Source organism: Scomber scombrus, chromosome 5 (genome assembly GCF_963691925.1).
Source record: "Scomber scombrus chromosome 5, fScoSco1.1, whole genome shotgun sequence".
Taxonomy (NCBI): Eukaryota; Metazoa; Chordata; class Actinopteri; order Scombriformes; family Scombridae; genus Scomber; species Scomber scombrus.
Window position 1 is genome coordinate 23,816,613 of NC_084974.1, and position 20,136 is coordinate 23,836,748.

Here is a 20,136-nt window from a genome sequence, read left to right on the forward strand (position 1 = left end):
CAGTATATTTTTTTGTGAGTTTTATCATTCATTTTATCATTAAATGCACACGACAGAAACAGCTAAGGCTTTTGTGTATTGTTGTAAAAGTTTGGTTCTGTTTGGTTTTGCACCTTCAACGATACATTGCATATACGACATGCATCAAAACATGTACATACAGAGTAAAATAGTATATAAGTCTTACAATGTAAGCCCTATATATTTACATAATCTGTTAAATTATTACATTGTGAGGGCATATTAGCTTACTCTGATATGCCGAAAGTTGTTATTTAAAGGGAAATCTAAGCATTTAGTATCACACCTCAACAAAGTTTAGAGGCTTGCAGGGGTCAAATTTAAATTCAGTTCCTAATTTGGCTCCAAAATGACTGGATACTACATTTCCCATAATACAATTGTATAGCATCTTTTATTAGACATCCCCTGCCAGATAAATAATAGCGCCTGTCAAACACCATGATCACAGTTCGTAACCTAAGCGTCCTGTAAAAAGGATTTTAGCCTCCCAAGTCTAAACTGAGATAACCCTGATGACATCATGAAGGGTTATTTTCCTATAATTAAAAAAAAAAAAACTCCTCCAGAACCACAGTCGATATTTTACAACTATTTTCACTGGCTAAGAAGTACTGAACTTAATGTGTAACATAAGTGGAGTCATTCTGGTGTTCAGTTTTGGTCTGCGTATGAAATCGACATCCTGGCTCTCGCTGCCTTTAAAACACCTTCACACTAGCCGCTGCTGTCAACTATGGTAGCCCAGAGTGGCCAACTCTCTCTCTCTCTCTCTCTCTCTCCCTCTCTCTTTCTCTCTCTCTCTCTCCACCCACTGTCAAAGGAGGCTGGAAGAAGTGAATCATGGCTTCTGGCTGCAGGTTGACTGCTCTGCTGCAATTAACAAGCTCAGAGACACCGAGTCATTGTTTAAAGTGTGGAGTCACTGTAACTACATTGCTGCAGCGGTCAGCGTGAGGTCACACTGATACACCGCTGTGCACGCTGTCACTGATGAGTGTTCACTCCACAGGATGTTTGACTCCTGTTATTCCGCAGTCGTTGAATTGTTTGCATGTAAAATATTTACATTTTTCATGCTTGTAGCAGTGAATGGCGGATTATGTTGCCTTGATTTCAGACATTTTAGCATGTGCGTGACTCTCTGTGTTCGAATTTCTAGGGATGTTTTAGTCGAATTTATTCAGTCTGGTCACACTGTACATGCATATGTTGCTGTGCATTATCGTGAGTCAGAAATCAGAGGAGAATCAGCTCTCTGTGCTTTCTGTCTGCTGCCTCCAGTGCCTCTCTGGTCATCAGGGAGAGAGGAGGTGGAGGAGGAGGAGGAGGAAGAGAGCAGAGGAGGAAGGAGTGAGTCATGCTAGTTAGACTTTAATAAAAACAACAGGGTCCAAAGCCTGGATCATGATGATGATGATCATGATGAGTGTTCTGGTATCAAACTTACTGGTGTTGGGTCACTTGGTCACCGTGGAAATAGCAAGCTGTAGTTTCACGTCTGGTATGAATTTCACAGACTCTTGTTTTTCATTTTCAGTCCACATCATCCTCTGATAGGAAGGAGAAGCTTCAGTAATCAAACCTCTTAACCCGATACCAGCATGCCCTATACCAGCATCATGAATTTGGAAGAACTGAATGGATCTGAGCCATCGTGAATGGTATTAATTGCACCTGTGCTTTTCCTGCTCTGACAGTTATTTACATTGTTGCTACGGTTACAGGTGTTTTATTTTAAGAGCGTTAACAAAACCCTGACCTGAAACTTTTTGAATATTGAAAACTTAAGAAGTTGCAAGACTTCAGCTCTCTATAATTTTTGCATTTGTACTGTATTTTACGGACTGTTTCTTTTGTGGTTTGCTCCACTTCCATATTCTTGTTTCATTTTTCTAATCTTTTCCCTCCATCATCTTACCATGTGGTGCATCACTAATTTTTCCCAAACACTGTAATATCCGCTGGTTTGTTTCTTCGCCTCCATCTTCTCCCCGTCTTTATCAACCTTGAACATTGTCCAAAATTGAGGGGGGACTTTAAAAATAACAGTTGTGGTTGCACATGTGGTTTTAAATGGTGGTTGTTGTTCAGTGTTTGATGTGGTCGTTCTTAACAATATAATGAAACATCTGCCTGACCAATAAAGATCGACAGCATGGTTGGCTTCACCCGAATGTACCTGGAATTTGGAACTCGTTTCACCACTTAACGAGGGCTTAAGTTGGAAATAAAATGGAAATTAAAGCAGAATTTGTTACCTAACACTCCTGCAGTGGGAAAGAGGCCCAAGTTCACTGTGTTCGTGCACATTAAGAATATCAGTCCTAAATATACAGAATTATGTTCTCCCTGCTATGTTGCACGAATGCAGTCTTAACATTTAACAGATATTGCCTCAGCAGCTGCATCATGTCAAGTTTAGAGCGCCGTGCCATAAAAATGTCAAGTGATCAGGTTCATTTTACAAGGGGAAATGCAAAAGTCACACACAAAGAGAGTGTGGGAACACACACACACACACACACACACACACGCACAAACAGTTATGTCTTACACCAGTTGGACCAGTAGAGAAGTAACTGCCAGCAGAGCCCGCTCTGGATCACTGAGGGATGTGTAAATTCTTTAGTGCTGGCGCTGCTTAGGCATTCGTGTGTCTGTGATTGTGAGTTTGTGAGTTTTTGTTGCATGAAAAACATGAAGACATCAGTGCGCTAACGTGAAGTAAAAGAAATATAAAAAACTGCCCCAACAAATAAGATCATACTGAGCTGTACATTCAGGATTTCTCCCCTAAAACCCCTAAAATAGAATTGTGAAGCAAACATTTATTTAAAGCTCTATTAATTAACATTTTTAGGTTCTGACAGTAACATTAAATAACTGTATGTAATGATAAAGGTACTGCTGTAGTTGTCAACAAACCAGCTGTGATAAAATGATTGTATATTACAACTCCAGCATCCAACTACAGACAGACACATTTAGTGACTAGCTTGTGAAGAACGTTGACCTTTTAGCAGCTTAAAGAGGCAGATATTTTCCTTAATAGTCAGTGGAGACACAATCACAACTCTAAATTACTGCTAATGTTGCTCCATGTCTGCTGGATGTATAAACAGGCAGCATGTTAGCCGTGATATCTTTATAAGGTGATACTACATCGGAGCTGTGTGTCTGGCAGCTTGTTGTGTGTTGTTCTGCCCTCTAGTGACCAAAAAAGAACGTATTACTGCTTTAAACGTGTTCCTCATTTATAAAGAAAGAGTATTTTTTAGTGAAAATTGAACGAAAAAGATAACTTTTAATCTATTCACCATCAGTGTTACCATAGCAACATCAGCATACCACCATTGCAATGCACGTAAAGCCCCTTAGATAGAGCTGTTGATCATATCTGTATTATAACATAGGATTATGTATTGATCCTTAGGTAAATATGACATTAAGGAGGTTTTTGCTGCAATAGCACAGCTGTACAGCAGCTTCAATTTGATCTCCACTGACAGTGTGGCCTTTTCTGCTACAATTACACTCTGCCCAAACACACACACACACACACACACACACACACACACACACACACACACACACACACACACACACACGCACACAGACTAACAAAGGCATGCATACACAACCGCGAGCTACACATACAGACAAACACACACTCACACACTCATGCCAAGACAATGGCCTGCTAATCCTTGCCTCTGATTGGACGAGTCCAGATTACCCAGAGGGCACCAGCTGTCGGGGAGAGGCGAGGCCCAGTTTCCTCAGTATCAGCGTGCACGCCCACACACACACACACACAAATGCACAGACACACATTCTCCACTGGCCATGTCACTCTGCTCGCTAATGCTGTATTATATGAGATGTTTGTCAACTCGTCATGTGGCTACACCTGAAATATCGTGCTCACACCTAGTTTGAGTGATGTATCAGCTCATCGTCACGCTGACTTGGCCAAACTGAAGCATTCGGTCGCTGTCAACAGAGACTGTTTGTCACTGCTGTCAACACATTGTAAATATAGGAATGGGAATTAATACAACTATAATGCTAACAGGCATTGCAAAGATCCAACATGGCCAGGTAGTCGAATGCTGCAAATGCCTGAATGTGTTGTGTGTGTTTTTATTTTTAGCCTCTGATGTTTAAAACTCCTCCATCCTCTTTAAATCTTTATCTACAGAGCGTGCTTTACTCCTTACTGTGAAAAGCTCCACATTTGAGGCTTTTAAAAGTGTAGAAGAAATAAATTCAGACAAGTAAAGGTTTCTCTTATTAGATTAATGCAGAACAAGAATGGAAAACATGTATTTGACATTCTCTGACAATTAATTTCCTGCTGTCTGCACTTTTATTGTATCATAAATAAAACATGTCTGTGTTTAGTTGGGACTCGTCAGGCTGCTTTGACCTCCGTTTCTTAATTTTATTTACTTAAATTGGTCTAAAATTGAATTCCAGGCAGTGTAAAAAGCTCCTTAAATTGGCTTCTTGAACTCTTTGGCCTTACAGCATGATGTATCCATCAGTTCACAGCAACTTTCATCCCTCCTTCCCTCAATCTCAACGCAGCCACAGACGCCCCAGCCGTGCAAAACTGATCCAGTCCAACAATGGAGACAAAAAGTGATAACTGAAACGCTGCTGGGTCAAGATAAGAGGAGATCCTCCTAAATACTGGAGTCAAGGGAGTGAGAGAGAGAGAGAGAGAGAGAGAGAGAGAGATAGGGTAGAGGGATAGGAAGTGGGAGGAAATGATAGGGAAATACCGCAAGTTAGCGAGGAAGGAAGGAAGAGAGACTGAGGAAGAGAGGAGAGGAGACAATAAACGCTAAAAGGGTGAAAGAGAGATTTACTTTCTGTGTGTTGTTGATGCCCTCCCGGACTGAGAGGCTTTGCATTGGCCTAGATTCTCCTCTGTTACACCCTCTGTCTGTCCGTCTGTCCGTCAGCACCAGTCTTCCTCTCTGCATCTGACACTGATGTATTCCTACTGACACTATACTGATGTATAAACCCGCAATATTTTCCTGCAGTGAAGCCATTTACAATAAAAAACTAACTATGAGGTCAAATAGTTTTGCATGTTTTATCCTTTTAACAAGTCACATCACGGATAATCATTGTTGGGTTTCAGGTATCTGTTGGTTTCTACTCATATGCTTAATTGTGTTATTTGCTTGCCTTTATTGAGCACAACAGTAATAATAACTGTATTCATATGGCACCTTTCATACATAAAAATGCAACTCAAAGTGCTTTACATTTGAAGCAAAAAGAGCAAACAAAGTTCATGGTCGGCATCTTCAACTATAAGACAAACAAAAACATGCATTTTTAGCTACTGTTTACAGACAGACAGCTGTGGTTATAAATTATCTGTTCTATTTGATTTGCCAATTCCAATAAATCAACAGCAACCATTAAGTATTTTTACATTTGATGTCGTTAAACACTGGAAGCAGAAAAACTAAAATAAACACATGATAGACACATACATATGAATACGTCAACTAGCACATGTTAATACAGAGTTTTGTCCTTTCTGTATTAAATATTCAGCTGTATTTTGAATTTCTTAGTGAATATAAATCCCAGGTCCTCTTGCTGACGTAAGTTGAGTGTAAATCCTCTGAAAATCCTTAAAAAAAAAAAAAGTATAATATAGTTTAGCCAGTTGATGTGGCGCTGATATAAATCTTAAAGGTACAGGTTTTAATGCTCTCTCTCTCTCTCTCTCACACACACACACACACACACACACACAAACACACACACAAACACATGTTAAGCCCCAAAAACTGAAGCAGTAGTTTGGAAATCATCGCAGCACAATCATCCCAACATGTTTTATTTTTCTTGTGACGGGGGAATTCATTTCCTGATTGGACCACATCCTGGAAACAGACGTAAACTGAATGTTTCTGATACGTTCAGTAGAGGAAGATGCAGTGGAAATGTTTTCCAAAATGTTGCTCTTATATGTGAGGTCAAGCGAAAATGAACTTTCCAGCCTTTCATTTACATTTTAGACATTTAGAGTACTTTATTTCACTGATCTTTCACTGATTTAGGCCTCCATCTTATTATAGTAGTATTGTGTGTGTGTGAAATACCTTCAAGCAATCTCATTTAATATGCAATTACAAGTTTCTGCTATAAATATCATCCACAACACTTCATTTAGTATGTTTTCATTTTTTTTTATTCTCTATTCTATATATAATTCATATTTTCTTTGCTGTTACTATTTGCTGGCACAGCAACCTTATTTCCCTGCAGGGATCATTAAAATTTCCTAGCATCTTTTCTTATCGCACAGTTGTTTTGTTTTGGTGGTTTTTCTAAACTTTTTTTTTTTAGTAGTTAGAGCCAGAGCAGGTTTCATTTTCATTCAACAGCACATAAAAATGATGATAACAATTCAGAATTGGAACAGCATATCCTTCACAATGTTGGTACATTGATAAAGAAGTGATGAAGTGATGTGCTGAAGTGTTATGGAAATAAATGTTCTGAAATCTGAATAGATAAGGTTTCACTGCTGCTGCTTCTTATTTGTCTTCTTCTTCTCCTCCTATACCTCTGCCTCCTCCTTCTTGTTCTTCGTCTACTTCATGTGTTATTTCTGGCAGTGCAGCTCAGCTTTGGTGTGTTGTTATTTACCGTCTGTTAATGCTCACACAAAGTATTAATTAATGGAAGTAACTGAGAGCTGCAATGAAATTCAAAGATGCGGCAGAGTTATAAAAGACTTTGAAAGCGTCCGTTTGATGATGTCATCATATTGCATCCTCGTCAGAATATTTGCACGTCTGCAGCCTATGATGAATATACTGATTTCCTTCCTCGTTTGCTTAAAATGTGTTCGGTGCTTATGGACTCATACACTAACCTGTGTGTGTCTGTGTGTTTGTACAGGAACAACAGAGCGGGTGTGTCTGATTCAGGGGACGGTGGAGGCGCTGAACGGTGTCCATGACTTTATCGCGGAGAAGGTGAGGGAGATGCCTCAGAGCACCCAGAAGACAGAGCCGGTCAGCATCCTGCAGCCACAGACCACCGTTAACCCCGACCGCATCAAACAGGTCAGTCTGTCTTCTATTCTATTCTATTCTATCCTATTCTATTCTATTCTATTACGTTCTATTCTGTTCTGTTTTATTCTATACCATTCTATTCTATTCTGTTCTATTATATTACATTCTATTGTGTTCTATTCTATTCTATTCTGTTATTTTATTTTCCATTCTATTTTATTCTTTTATATTATGTTGTATTACATTCTGTTCAAATATATTCCATTCCATTCTTTTCTATTCTATCACAATATATTACATTATGTTACATTCTATTAAGTTCTATTCTATTGCATTCTATTACATTCTATCCCATTTTTATTCTATTCTATTCTATTCTATTCCATTCCATTCTGTTCTATTTTATTCCATTCTATTCTATTCTATTCTATTCTATTCTATTATATTCTATTACATTACATGACATTACATCAAGAAAAACCCAGAGCAACTGAGGCTATCCCTGGTTTACTCACGAGTTTGTTTAAAACATAAATACAATATTGTGTGTATGTTTGTATTAGTTTGTGTGTGTGTTTGCATTTGTGTGTGTGTGTGTTTGAATTTGTGTGTGTGTGCATGCTGTCAGCTCCGCCTCGCCTGACTGTGGGTGTGTGAGAAAGAGAGAGGGGGAGGGAAGTGTTTACCTTTGGAACAACAAACTGTGTGTGTTTCTGTGGTCAAGTTGTGATTTTCTGTTTGAGCGAAGCTGAAAAAAAGAGGTAAAAAAAACGACAGGCAAGCAGACACATGTCTAAACAGATGATGGGGGGGGCGGGGGTACAAGAGGGCTGAAAAATGAAAAATAAGGGGAAGAGGGACAAGGAGATATGAAGATGTTGAAGGAGAAAAAAGGTGACAGGGAAAAAATGGAAAGATGGTGAGGCGAGAGAAAGTGTCAGAATGAAAGAGAGAGATATCCACTGAGGCAGGATGCAGTGTGTGCGACGTGTGAAAATATGAACTCCACATGTGACATGAACCCTGGGCTACACACACACACACACACAATCTAGGCAACCTAAACATCCACGCCAATAGGAAACGGTTTCCTGCTGAGGGAGGAAGTGTGAGCGAGTGTCCTGATCACTCTCTCTCTCACACACATACAACTAAACACACACACACACACACACACACACACACACACACACACACACACACACACCAGTTTTGAGTAAAAGGTGTTTTTAATGACGAACATGGGGCGTCCCTTTCAACTTCCTGTAGTAGTCTTTTCTTCTCGCCCTCTCTCTCATTTGCTTTACTTGGAGCAGTTATTATGAAGTAAAGTGATGTAATTGTCTGACCTTACCAGACTACTCCAGTTGTTATATTATTTGACTTTACCCACTTAGTCATTATATCCACATTACTGATGATTATTTATAAAAAATCTCATTGTGTAAATATTTAGTGACAGCATCGATAGTCGTCCCTACAATACTATCGTAATATTTATATATATTTGTGATATTTCGCTGCGTCCAAAATGGCACACTAGGTACTATATACTCAATATGTGTCTATTTGGACGCTATCACTTCCCAAAAGCATCCTTGCCATTTGGAGACACGTACCCATGGTAACCCCTGCCAACCATAAAGTCTTAACTAATTTATTTAAAAATATATTACACTATGAGGAGAGCCCTTACTTGAATTAAAGCATTAGTAACCTTACGTCAGAGCTGCCTTGGTCGCTGTCCGCCATTGTCTGTTATGTTGTTGTCAACATCGTCACTACTGCATTGCATTGTGGGATATTTATGCCAGCATAGTGTCTAGTGCTTCCATACTGTAATATTTTCCCTAGAAGTAGTATGCACTTCACCTACTATTAGTTTCATGCTACAGTTTAAGAGAAAATCTCACTTAATGTTTTAGCGCACTAAATAGCATATTAGTGTGTAGTTTCAGCACTATGATGAAGTGTTATAAGTTATAATTGTCATAGTATGCATGATGTTCATGTAATAATGTTATGTTATCATGTTTGTTTGGTAACATGCGTAGATAAGATCAAGATTAAAGTTGCAGCGCATGATCAAGATGGCGAGTAGAGTCATTGAGTGCGACCTAATTCTCAGTAAGGCTGAACACATCCTCAGAGACCCTACTATCAGGGCAAAGGAAGGTTTCTGCAAAGGAACATAAGAACAACTAGGTTTAGCAAGTCTTTTGTTCCTTCAGTAATTAGACTGTGTGTGTGTAGACAGTACACTCTTTATAAAAAAGAAGAAGGGTTTGATGGTATTTTGGCCAAGGCTATGTGCAGTGTTAATCCCTGTGCAACACTTGTATGGTACGATACATTTTCTTTCACCTTATTAGCTGGTTCTACAGCTGATGCAGAGTTTGTTTCACAGGGATCATGTAGGCCACTTATGTGAAGTATTTATCTGTTTATCAGTGAATGCTAGAGCATGAGTGCTGGGAAATGCTCTGTGTGTGTCTGTTTGTGTGTGTGGATGGAAGGGACTGCATATTGTAGAATTGAATTTATTTACATCTATTTTATGGCTGTTTTGTGCACTTCTGCACAATGACCAACCTTTTTCCTTATTTGGTATATACAGTTTACCTTGACCTTGACCTTATTGTTAAAAATAATTATAGACAGAAGTTTCCGCCATTAAATATTGAAGCAAGAATAAAATCCATCTCTAAACTAAATGTTTACATTCATTTTCTTCTAATGTCACTCTTTGCACAGACATATTTTAACCACTAGGTGGCATTAGTTAAAGCTACTCTATTTTAGGATATTTCCACTTGTTTTAATGGAATAACGTTTTATTTTTAGTGAGACTGTTTGTGAAACATCTGTGTTTCTGTGGACTTATCTTAGTATCCTCAGGTCATATCTGTGTGCAGGCGTGATGAGGTGTATTTACATGTATAGCTGCCTTTTTTCATAGCACCACTGGGGGGCACCTCATCGTAAATGTTTCCTCATCCTAGTGTGGCTTTAATTTGCTATAAAAATACAAGACGTTGCCTGTAAAGTGATGTGATTTGATGCGAGAGAGTGAAAACAGTGGTCTGTTATTCAGAAATCAGATTTCGCCAGCCAGTGAAAAAACAGTTCAGAGGGTTGGATAATACAGTGATTCACATTAAAAAGATTAAAAAACCATTAAGCATTAGCTTCTTATAGCTTTCATTTCTTGTAGAGGGTTTTGGAGGAGCTACGTGTTTCTGGTGTTTTCTGTTCATATTCTAAAATATTATATGTGATTGACTATCTCTGCACTGGACAGCACAATGTGACCATCTTGTAATTTAAACCAAAATAAAGACATGATTGTTATGTTAATACATTTCAATATTAGCAGCCTTCATTTACAATTTATACATTCATAATGACTTTACTTCATCAATCGTTCACTGCTTTATTGCTCCATCCGTCATCGGTCCTTTAAGACCAATGAAAGAAATATTAATAATTGTTATTTGTATAGGACCTTTTATACAAGAATTGCAGCTCAAAGTGCTTTACAACATAATAAATGACATGAAAAGGACATACAGGCATGTAAAAATAAATAAATAATAGTTGATAATGTTAATAGAAATGAGTCGCTCCACAAACTTTTAATAAATGGTTTCACTAAATTGATGTTTGCTCAGAAACTTTTTAGTTTAATTTCAACAGTTTACATAGAGCTCATTTCACTGCTGATTGTGCAACTAAATGTGTGCCAATACCAGCTGTGTAATGGAGGACAATTAGTGCGCCCATTGATTATGATCCCAATCTGTTTAAGTGATTATCATCATTGTCTCTTCATGATTGTTCCCTATTGATTACTCGGGTCTGGCATTGTTTCCATTTATTGACTGTTTAGGCCTGCTAGATGGTGCATTCGACGAGGCCCATAGGCACATACACACACACACGCAGAGGCAATATAGTGGCACTAAAAGACTTAAACTACTCTTGAAAAACACATTAAACAAACCTTAAATAACACCAAGAAGTAATGATCATGAAAAAGCTGATGATGACATTGGCTGCCTGCTGGAAAAACTTAAATTAAATTGTAAAAAACGTCCCCAGAAGTTTATTTTCCTCCTCATCTCTCAGCTCTGGTGTTGCATTAGTGTTGCATGTGTTTTTCCCCCCTCTGCGATTTCTCATCATCTATCATCTATCATAAGTACAATTTGGGAGTTATAAGGAGGGTTGGGGTGGGGGTGGGGGTCTACGCCTTTATAGTGTTGAATAATTACAGACTTGTCTACCCACACAAACACACACACACACTTATACACACAGTCCTCAGATGTAGAGCTTTTTTTTTGCCGAGTATACACAATTCAGAGGTGCAGTTATGAAAAGAGTTTTATGCATAATTAATCAATACTACACACACATATTTCTCAAGCCCACACACACACATACTCTGCAGAGTTTAACTAATGATATTATTTTTGCACATATGGTGTCTTTTTCTTTTGTTTTTTTTGTTTCAAAGTTGATGTCTTGTTTTAATGTTAAAGCAAAAGATGACATAAAAAATCTAGTGAGATGTGGCCAAAAGTATGTGAACATTACACCTGTAGATGTTGAGCCTCTCTTCCCTGGGCATCCTATTCAGCCACAAGAGGTCAGTCACTGATGATGGGTTATAATGTCCGACTCGCACTTGATAAGGCCTTTAAATAAAAACAACTCAAGGATGTATTTGTAAATCTAACCACAAGCAAAACACTACACTAAAAGCTCCAGCCTCTGTACGCTGTTGCCACCTGCTCCTCCTCTATAGACGGATTAAATAGTGAAATCCATACAGCAGCTTTCATCTTCCTTCTCTTCACAGAGTTATTGCGTGTCACGTCTTTTACTCAATTGGTATCTTCTGCACCATGAGTGTTTTGAGCCTGAGGCTGACTGACAGTTGAGTAATGCTGTTTTGGACGAGACGAGCAGCCTCGCATAGACAAGCAGGCTAATAGCTGCTGATATTCAGACACTTATAATAGAGGGCGAATCCCCCTGTTGCTCTTTGGACTATTTATAGCATCCCGGAGAGGCGACTAAATGGATTTGGGCAGTATTTGATGACACACATACAGATACGCACTGAGGAAAAGAAACCCCCTGACCAGTGATGAGGAGTGTTATCTTCACCTTTCAGATACAGTTGATACATACATACAGCTGAGCATTGTTCAAAGAACCTTATTGAAAAAATAAAGAAAAACGCTATAGAAGACAAATGTGTTTTGGTTAACTACTGTAGAGAAATATGTAAAAAAAAAAAAAAAAAAAAAAGACCCACAAATATCAAATCACACAGCTAAAGAAAGCATCATGTTTTTCTTGCTCTATAAAGTTAATATAAATGTGAACATTTGGTGTGAAGGACTAATTATGAACACTTTTAATGATATAAACTTTAATAGAAACTACAGTTAAATCTGTAAAAAAGTAGACACACGCTTGTTTTCTTGCTACATGCAGCAGCACAGCAATTTATCTTGTGTTGTCAAATGTGTTGCAATGATTTTAAATGGAAGGAGCTCCTTCAGTTTTAAACTATTTCTACTTAAAGGGGTATTGCATCAAATTAAGCATTGCACTTTCATGACTTTGGGGATTTGTGAGAGTCAGATTTTAAAACAATTCAATATTAATGTAGCAGAGGCTGAGATATCTGGATTTTTGGCTCCTGTGGGTCATGGTTCAACACACTCACACACACTTAAGGTCAGTGGACTATTAGTAAGCTGAGAAGTAGTGGTCGAGCCTCCAGTGTCCTCACAGGCTTTTAAAAGCATTGCTGTCAGATGTGGAAACACTGTCAAACTCACTGTGACGAATGGATCTCATCTGAATACACACACATTTACCAACACACTTCTAACTGATGAATTAGTGTCCGGCGCAGTGCAGTCGCTGATGTCTATTTCAGGTTGTGGATACAATTTCTTCATCTAATTATTCTTGTCATGAGTGCGGCTGTTGTAGCATGTGCTGCTGGCATGACTGGTGAACCCGAGAGAGACAAAAAGAGGGTAGGAGAGAGAGAGAGAGAGAGAGAGATGTTTGAAGGGTGTTTGTGATGTTGTGAAAAAAGGAGGAAGAGAGTTGGAACGAGCGACTGAGAGGAAGAGGGAGAAACAGAGATGACATAAAAGATAGATAGAGGACAAACAGATGCCAAAAACAAGACTCTGTCCAGCTGAGTGGGTGACTGAAAGCTGGAAGCAGTTCTGAACTCTTGTTAGCCGACAGCTGCGGAGTGACGGAGAGCCTCGCTGGGAAGAAGCAGCTGCTGATAGAAAGACAAAAAAAAACAACAGAGCAGCAACGACATAGACAGACGACACATCACACTTCAGGGCCACATGACGGGGCAACAGGCGAGCTAAAGAGATGATTTATGAGCTGGATACATTCTTTTACCGACCTTAATGAGCTCGGACATGACATATAGTTGAAGAGAATTTATAGAGCCGTTTTATTACTTTTATTATTCAGCGTTTGCTTTTTGTTCACCCACTAAGCGCACACTCTTGTAAAACACCATCACACCTCTTGTGTTTACACTGCTGCACGTTGTAATGTCACCTTTTAAATTTAGATAATCACAGTTTAGAAAAGGCCAGCATGTGCTTTTAAAAATCTACTGAAGCCAGCAAGGGACAAAATGTAAACTAGTTATTAGACTTTATAATTTGTTGCTCAATGTAGTTATTTAATGCTATTATAATTAGTGGCAGATACAATAAAAATGTAATAAATGTAAATAAAATATTCACTAACTGGGGTATAGTTTGTGTATGTTAGGCCACTTTGCAGTATTTGTCTCTAAACATTGAAGCCAATGTGGAAATTCTTTCAGATACAGTTTCTCTGACAGACTCTAAAAATATGTATTTTTCTCTATAGATTACAGTATAGTTATATTCCTTATAATATGTCTAATTTTCAAGACTACTTTTCCATGAAAAGATTTTAGCGTTTTGCCTTGACTGATGTATCGCCATCATGTTGCCGAAATTTAAATTTTCAGGTTAAAATGACTGACAAGAGAGCAAACAAACTAAATTATAACCTGTGATGCTCAGATCTGTCACCTATAAATTATGCTCATATACGATTAAATTGTAATAGAAAATGAGTTTTTCTGGAAACGTAATGCTGGCTGAATTATGCTTTCTGTCAACATAACGAGAACATGTTGTTAAAAAATGTATTTGGCAAATTGCAGTCATGTTGATACTAAATGTGTAAGTGAAATGTTACTTTTTGTTTCACCAAAATATCTAAAAACTAGTTATGTTTAGATACTGGCAGATTGTGTTCTCAATAACACAAATAATATGTTTTTAAATGCAGTGACTTGAAGCACAGCATGTTTATCAACATTAAGGTCACAATCTTTCACAAGTTTTAAACAAAGTGCTTTTGTTGCCTAAACCTAAACACACACAGAGGACTCAGGAATCTTGCATCGCCCATAATGCACTCTGACTTCCTCCCTGTAACTTTATTTCCATATACAAATGAAGCACTTCATTGATCTGAGAAAAACTTAATCCAGGCAGGGATGTTTGCTCACACAATATAATTAGGAAAACAATTTAGTTATAAGTATATGAACACAGCTTATTAAATACACCATGTCTCAGTTTTGGTTTACCATGTGTTTTTTTTACTCTAATATTCACTTTCCAGGCAGCACATAAACATGAGCGATCTTGAGGTAAAACACCCTGGAGACCTCCCGTACTGTGTTTATGTGTAATGTGGTGAAGCATCACCTACTTACCGCATCAATATTGTATTCATATTGGCAGTAAAAACATGCTCTCGCCACGGTTATTGTTGCATTACGGTGTTTCAAAGTGAGCTGCGGAGCAGGAACTGCGTCCCTTGTGAGATCAGCTGTAAATGGCCTGCGGTTTCGCTGTGGTATTATTCTGAGGCTATTTTTGGCCACGGCCGGCCCACTCCAGCCTTTATTCAGACTGAACACTGCAGCACACTTTGACATTGTTTAGCTGTAATGACAACAATGCTTAATGGCGAACACACACACACACACACACACACACACACACACACAAACACACACTAACATTTACACACACTGACTGAAGTCTGGTCATTTTCCTGGCCGCTCCCTTCATCCACTTCCTATGGCCATTTCCTGTGACCTTTCACCCCTGGCACGAACACCTGTTTCCTACTTCCTGTTATTGCCTCTCTCCAAAGGAAGTTCACCATAAATGTCAGAAAAACATGGAGTCTGGCTCGCTTAATGTCAGATGAAGAAGAGATGGGAGTGTAAGACTCTACACGTTGATGGAAAGATAGAAATAATTCAGTTTCAGCCAAAATATGAATAGTTTAACAATCTATCAGACAGCCATTTTTAAATTTGGGCCTTTTTTCAACTTAGTTATGGTATTAATTAGTTGAATTAGCATATATTCAGCTCATTGACTTTATATAAATATGGACACTTCCTGCCACTGTACAAAAATGAAGCCAAAATACCTCCTTTCTGGCAGCGGCCAATTTGCTTGTGTGACATCATTTGGAGCCAGAGTCTCAGCGACTGTCACAACTGTCAATCATGATGCCACCCTTTTTATTTAATCAAATAACTAATTAAAAATAAACTTTTCAGTAAATCAAGCACTTGGACAAACATCAGTGTGATAAGAACAACCTAAAATGACAGAAATCAACTGTGGGAAAAGCTTATTTGATGTGAACTTTGATTTTTGATTTTTTCAGTTTGGGTCATGTCCCATCTGCTAACATGCAGGGGGCGGGATTTATGACCTGTACAGCCAGTCACCAGGGGGCGATTGAGATGTTTTGGCTTCACTTTTGGGAGAGCTGTCATGACATCCATATTTATATAGTCAATGATTCAGCTGCTGGATACGTCTGTTATTTCAATTGAAGAAAGTTTGCTAAAAAAAAAAATTAAACAACTAAAAAAAAACAAAAAACAAGGATTCGATCTATTAAAAAGTCAAAAAAAGAGATGGAACTGATCCTTATGAGTGAATTAATGAACGCATGCATGAATGAATGAGACTTTTTATTGGGGCTGAGAGACTTTATTTAATTTAATGAGTATATATTCACACAACAGTGACATAAATCTAAAAGCAGCAGCCAAACTAATGAGCTCTGACAATACGTCTATTGTATTCTGTTGACTTGTAATCAGGGTTTTTACACTCCTCAGTAGTCTCTTTTACAGTATGTTGCTTTCTTGGCTTCTTACGTAACGTTTTATCTTTTTTTTCTCCCCTGTCAGTAATCTACAGTCTCTGCTTTTGTGCTGACATAGCAGAATAATACACACACACTCCCCTCTGTCTCCTATCTGATCCAAAACACTGATGATTTAGTGCATGCGTTACAATATCTTGGCGGTAAGTCAGAGTTTACTGCTCTGTTTAACGCAAATGAAGTGGAGTTCAGATGTGATGTCTTGTAGTGTCCATCTTGCTGTCTGTCCTCCTTTCCTTCTGTTTAGTCTATTATTTTTCCTTCTTCCCTTCTTTCTTTTTTCCCCCGTTGTTTTGTATTATTTATTTAAGACATCTGTGTGAAGAGAAAAAATTAGCAGGTGTGATAAACATGCAGGGAGAGATTTATGTTTGAAATGTTTGTTTCAGCAGGAGAGAGGGAAAGGACAGAAGGTAATAAAAGGTGAGCAAAAAGGAAGAAGAAGGAAGAATATTGTATTATGTAACAGATTATTTGACAATTTTCAACTCTCGAAATTTCACAAAATCTCGCCCAGATATCCAATCACATCTGTAGACTCTGCATCCTCTTGTTCCAAGACTTCGCTTCAAGTTCCAGCGCATGACGTATATTCACTAAAAACTAAATTCATATCCAGATTTTTTATTGCCGCACTTATACCGTGCACTAAATGGAAATATTCAGAGTGCATCGAACGTCAACGCACAGTCAGACATGTTTGGTATCTTTGGAAACTTTGGGCCCTCCATGAAAGTTTTGTGGGTTTGAACCAATCTTGGCTGCATGTCATGCATGTAATGATGGAGCCATGCAGCAGAGTGTCGAGCTGTGCAAAAGAAATTTACACAATGTTTTAATGGTGACTGATTCAGAGCCTGATGTGACAAATTAAGTTTCACTTACACATCAGGAACATTATAATTCTTCAATCAGTTGTATTTTTGAGCAGTGTAGATGGTTTACAACGCCTGTTTAATCGTATCTGTAACTGATGTATAAGCAGCTCACATTTTATAATCATATAAAATCTAAATACATATTTTATAAGTATATCAAATATATGGATAGATAAGGCAAGGCAAATGTATTTACATAGCACATTTCATTAACAAGGCAATTCAAAGTGCTTTACATAAAACATAAAATGCATCGAGACAGAATATAAAAGCAAAACACGGCAAAATAAAAAATACATTTATATATATATGATTAAAAGTGTTAAATTGGAAATAGAATTAAGCTAAAATCGAGTAAGACAGATAAAAACAGTAGAATAAAAAGTTACAGTGCAATATAAGATATTAACGCTAAAATTGTGATTTAATAAAAAGCTGTTGCAAACAGAAAGATACAATTATGTTTCTTTTCTTTTTTTTCTTTTAATTATATCTATTAATTAGTTAGTCATTTATTTGTAAATTCTTCTTCACTCTCATGAGCAAATTCCACCGGCTGATGAAGCCCATGAGACGCAGCTAAAAGCTCAGGGAGAAATCTTCTTGAATTATGTTGGAGGTAAAACAAAAAAAAAAACTTTGAGCACAGCATGTTTTTATTATTTTTTCACCACATACACAATTTCAAACCCACCTGTGAATGTTTAGCAAGTGTGTATAAGTATTTTTTAAATACTTTATAATACAATATGAGCTATCTTTAATGCTCATAATCATTAAATATTAAATATGATTACAGCTGCATTATGCTGTGTTATCAATCATTCATTATATGCTCATATAACAACTATTGATGCTTTGTAGTTTTAATTGATGACATATGCATGAATAAAAAAATGTATAACTGAATTATAGAGTTTTATTAACCCTTTATTAAGTGTTTATGTTACTGCGTATAAATGCCAAATAGGGGTGTTGTTACCCCTATATATTAAATCTATTCATGGAAGAAAATGACATGCGGTAAAATGATCTAATTCATGCTCTGTGTGTGCGTGTGTGTGTGTGCGTGTGTGTGTATCTACATCATTATGATGACAAGTTTAATGCTCTCAGGAGAAAATCTGTTCGGCAGACCACTTAAACTGCAGCATTACAGGACGAGAAGCAACAAAAAGGACATAAAAAACTAGCCTTAACTCTTCCCATGTGTGTGTCTCTGTGTGTAAACAGTTTAATATTATATATATAAGTGTGTGTTCATGTGTGGGTCATTTGCATAGTGGAAGCAAAATATCCTAAAATCCTTGTTAAGCGGAGAAATCTTTGCGTGTGTGCATGTTAGAGCACTGTGTATGCATGTGTGTGTTCATACGTTAACATTATGTCACCGGACTGTCAGTCACGGTACCCCGGCTTTTCTGTTCTCCAGTTATTTATATCCTCCAGGGGGGTTTCTGCGCTCATGTACAGGCCAGAGAATGAAAGGAGAAAGACGGGGAGGGATGGAAAAAAAAGGAGGGATGACACAGACGGATGGAGATAGACAGGGCGATGAGGGACAAACGGAGAGAGAGAGAGAGAGAGAGAGAGAGAGAGAGAGAGAGAGAGAGGTGACTAAGCCTATGGATCAGGAGGAGGCAGATTAAACTAAAGTCCCCCTGCTTAAGACTTCAAAGTTCAAACTCCAGCAGCTTCAACAGTTGTCCTCTGTCCTCAACTCGCTGTGTGTGTCTGTTTGTATCCGTGTAGGTGTGCACGTACACCCTGGGGTGCATGCGTCTGTTGTTTGGTGTATTTATTTGTTTATGTGCATACTTATGTAGGATTGTAGGCACATTATTCACATGACAATGGCTGATATTGTGGATCCATGTTTATATTTGGGTGTGTGCATGCATGCGTGTGTGTGTGTGTGTGTGTGTGTGTGTGTGTTTGTGTGTGTGTGTGTGTGTGTGTGTGAGTGTGTGTGTGTGTGTGTGTGTGTGTGTGTGTGTGTGTGTGTGTGTGTGTGTGTGTGTGTGTGTGTGTGTGTGTGTGTGTGTGTGTTTGCATCGGCCTCGAATGACAACAGACACTGACAGACGGCCTTGTGACCTGGAAGGAACGCCACACAGTTTGGATGAGAGGACGGACGATGATTACTGCTGTGACAGCCATGACATAGTGAGAGACAGAGGATGAAGGGAAGGACAGAATATAAAGATGGAGGGATGAAGGAGCAATAAGAGACGGAAAGAGAAGGGAGGACACAACAAGCAGTTAATGTCGCACAGGTCTAGTCAGTTTAATAGTTTGAAATACAGTATTTTACTTGTATGGGATTAAACCATTGTGCTCCTTTTTGATGTAATAAAAGGGATGAATACATATAAATGATTGTAATTGGAAGAGCAGATTTTTATAAAAAAGATTTGATTGACACAAATATGCACAGATGATTTTTAAAGTTGAGTACAGGCGACTTAAAAAATAATCTTAATAATCATGCAAGTTAAATGTGTTCATGGATTTTTAAAATATATATCTAAATGTGAGGATGCACAAGCAAAAGTCTCAAAAGAAAACAACAATTCAACCCTGGTTTAATCCCATATAGTTACTGTATGTTAGTACTTTTTTCTATATTTTAGCTCATGGCAGCCATATTTTTTAACTAATCTGACAGCAAACAGGCCCCTCCAACATTTCAATTTCAGAGTTTGTTTTAGAGGACAGATGTTTCAGAAAGAACTCTGCAGAGTGTTTCAGAGTGAATCATCTCTTTGAGTCTCACTATTAATTATTCAACAAATGCATTTCGTTTTTCTGTTTGTCGCATAATGTCTTCACAGATTAAAACACTTTAAGCTTTGAGGGAAAGGAAGGAA

The 20,136-nt window shown here is 38.0% G+C and overlaps 1 protein-coding gene across 3 annotated transcripts in view; it reads left to right on the forward strand.

Moving 5' to 3' along the window:
- Positions 1–20,136, forward strand: part of nova2 (NOVA alternative splicing regulator 2) — an 84,528-nt gene that overhangs the window by 54,158 nt on the left and 10,234 nt on the right. For all 3 annotated transcript variants that reach the window (XM_062418667.1, XM_062418666.1, XM_062418668.1), the window contains one exon: positions 6,964–7,130. In XM_062418667.1, the coding sequence (XP_062274651.1) occupies positions 6,964–7,130 (167 nt within the window). The remainder of the gene's footprint in view (positions 1–6,963; positions 7,131–20,136) is intronic.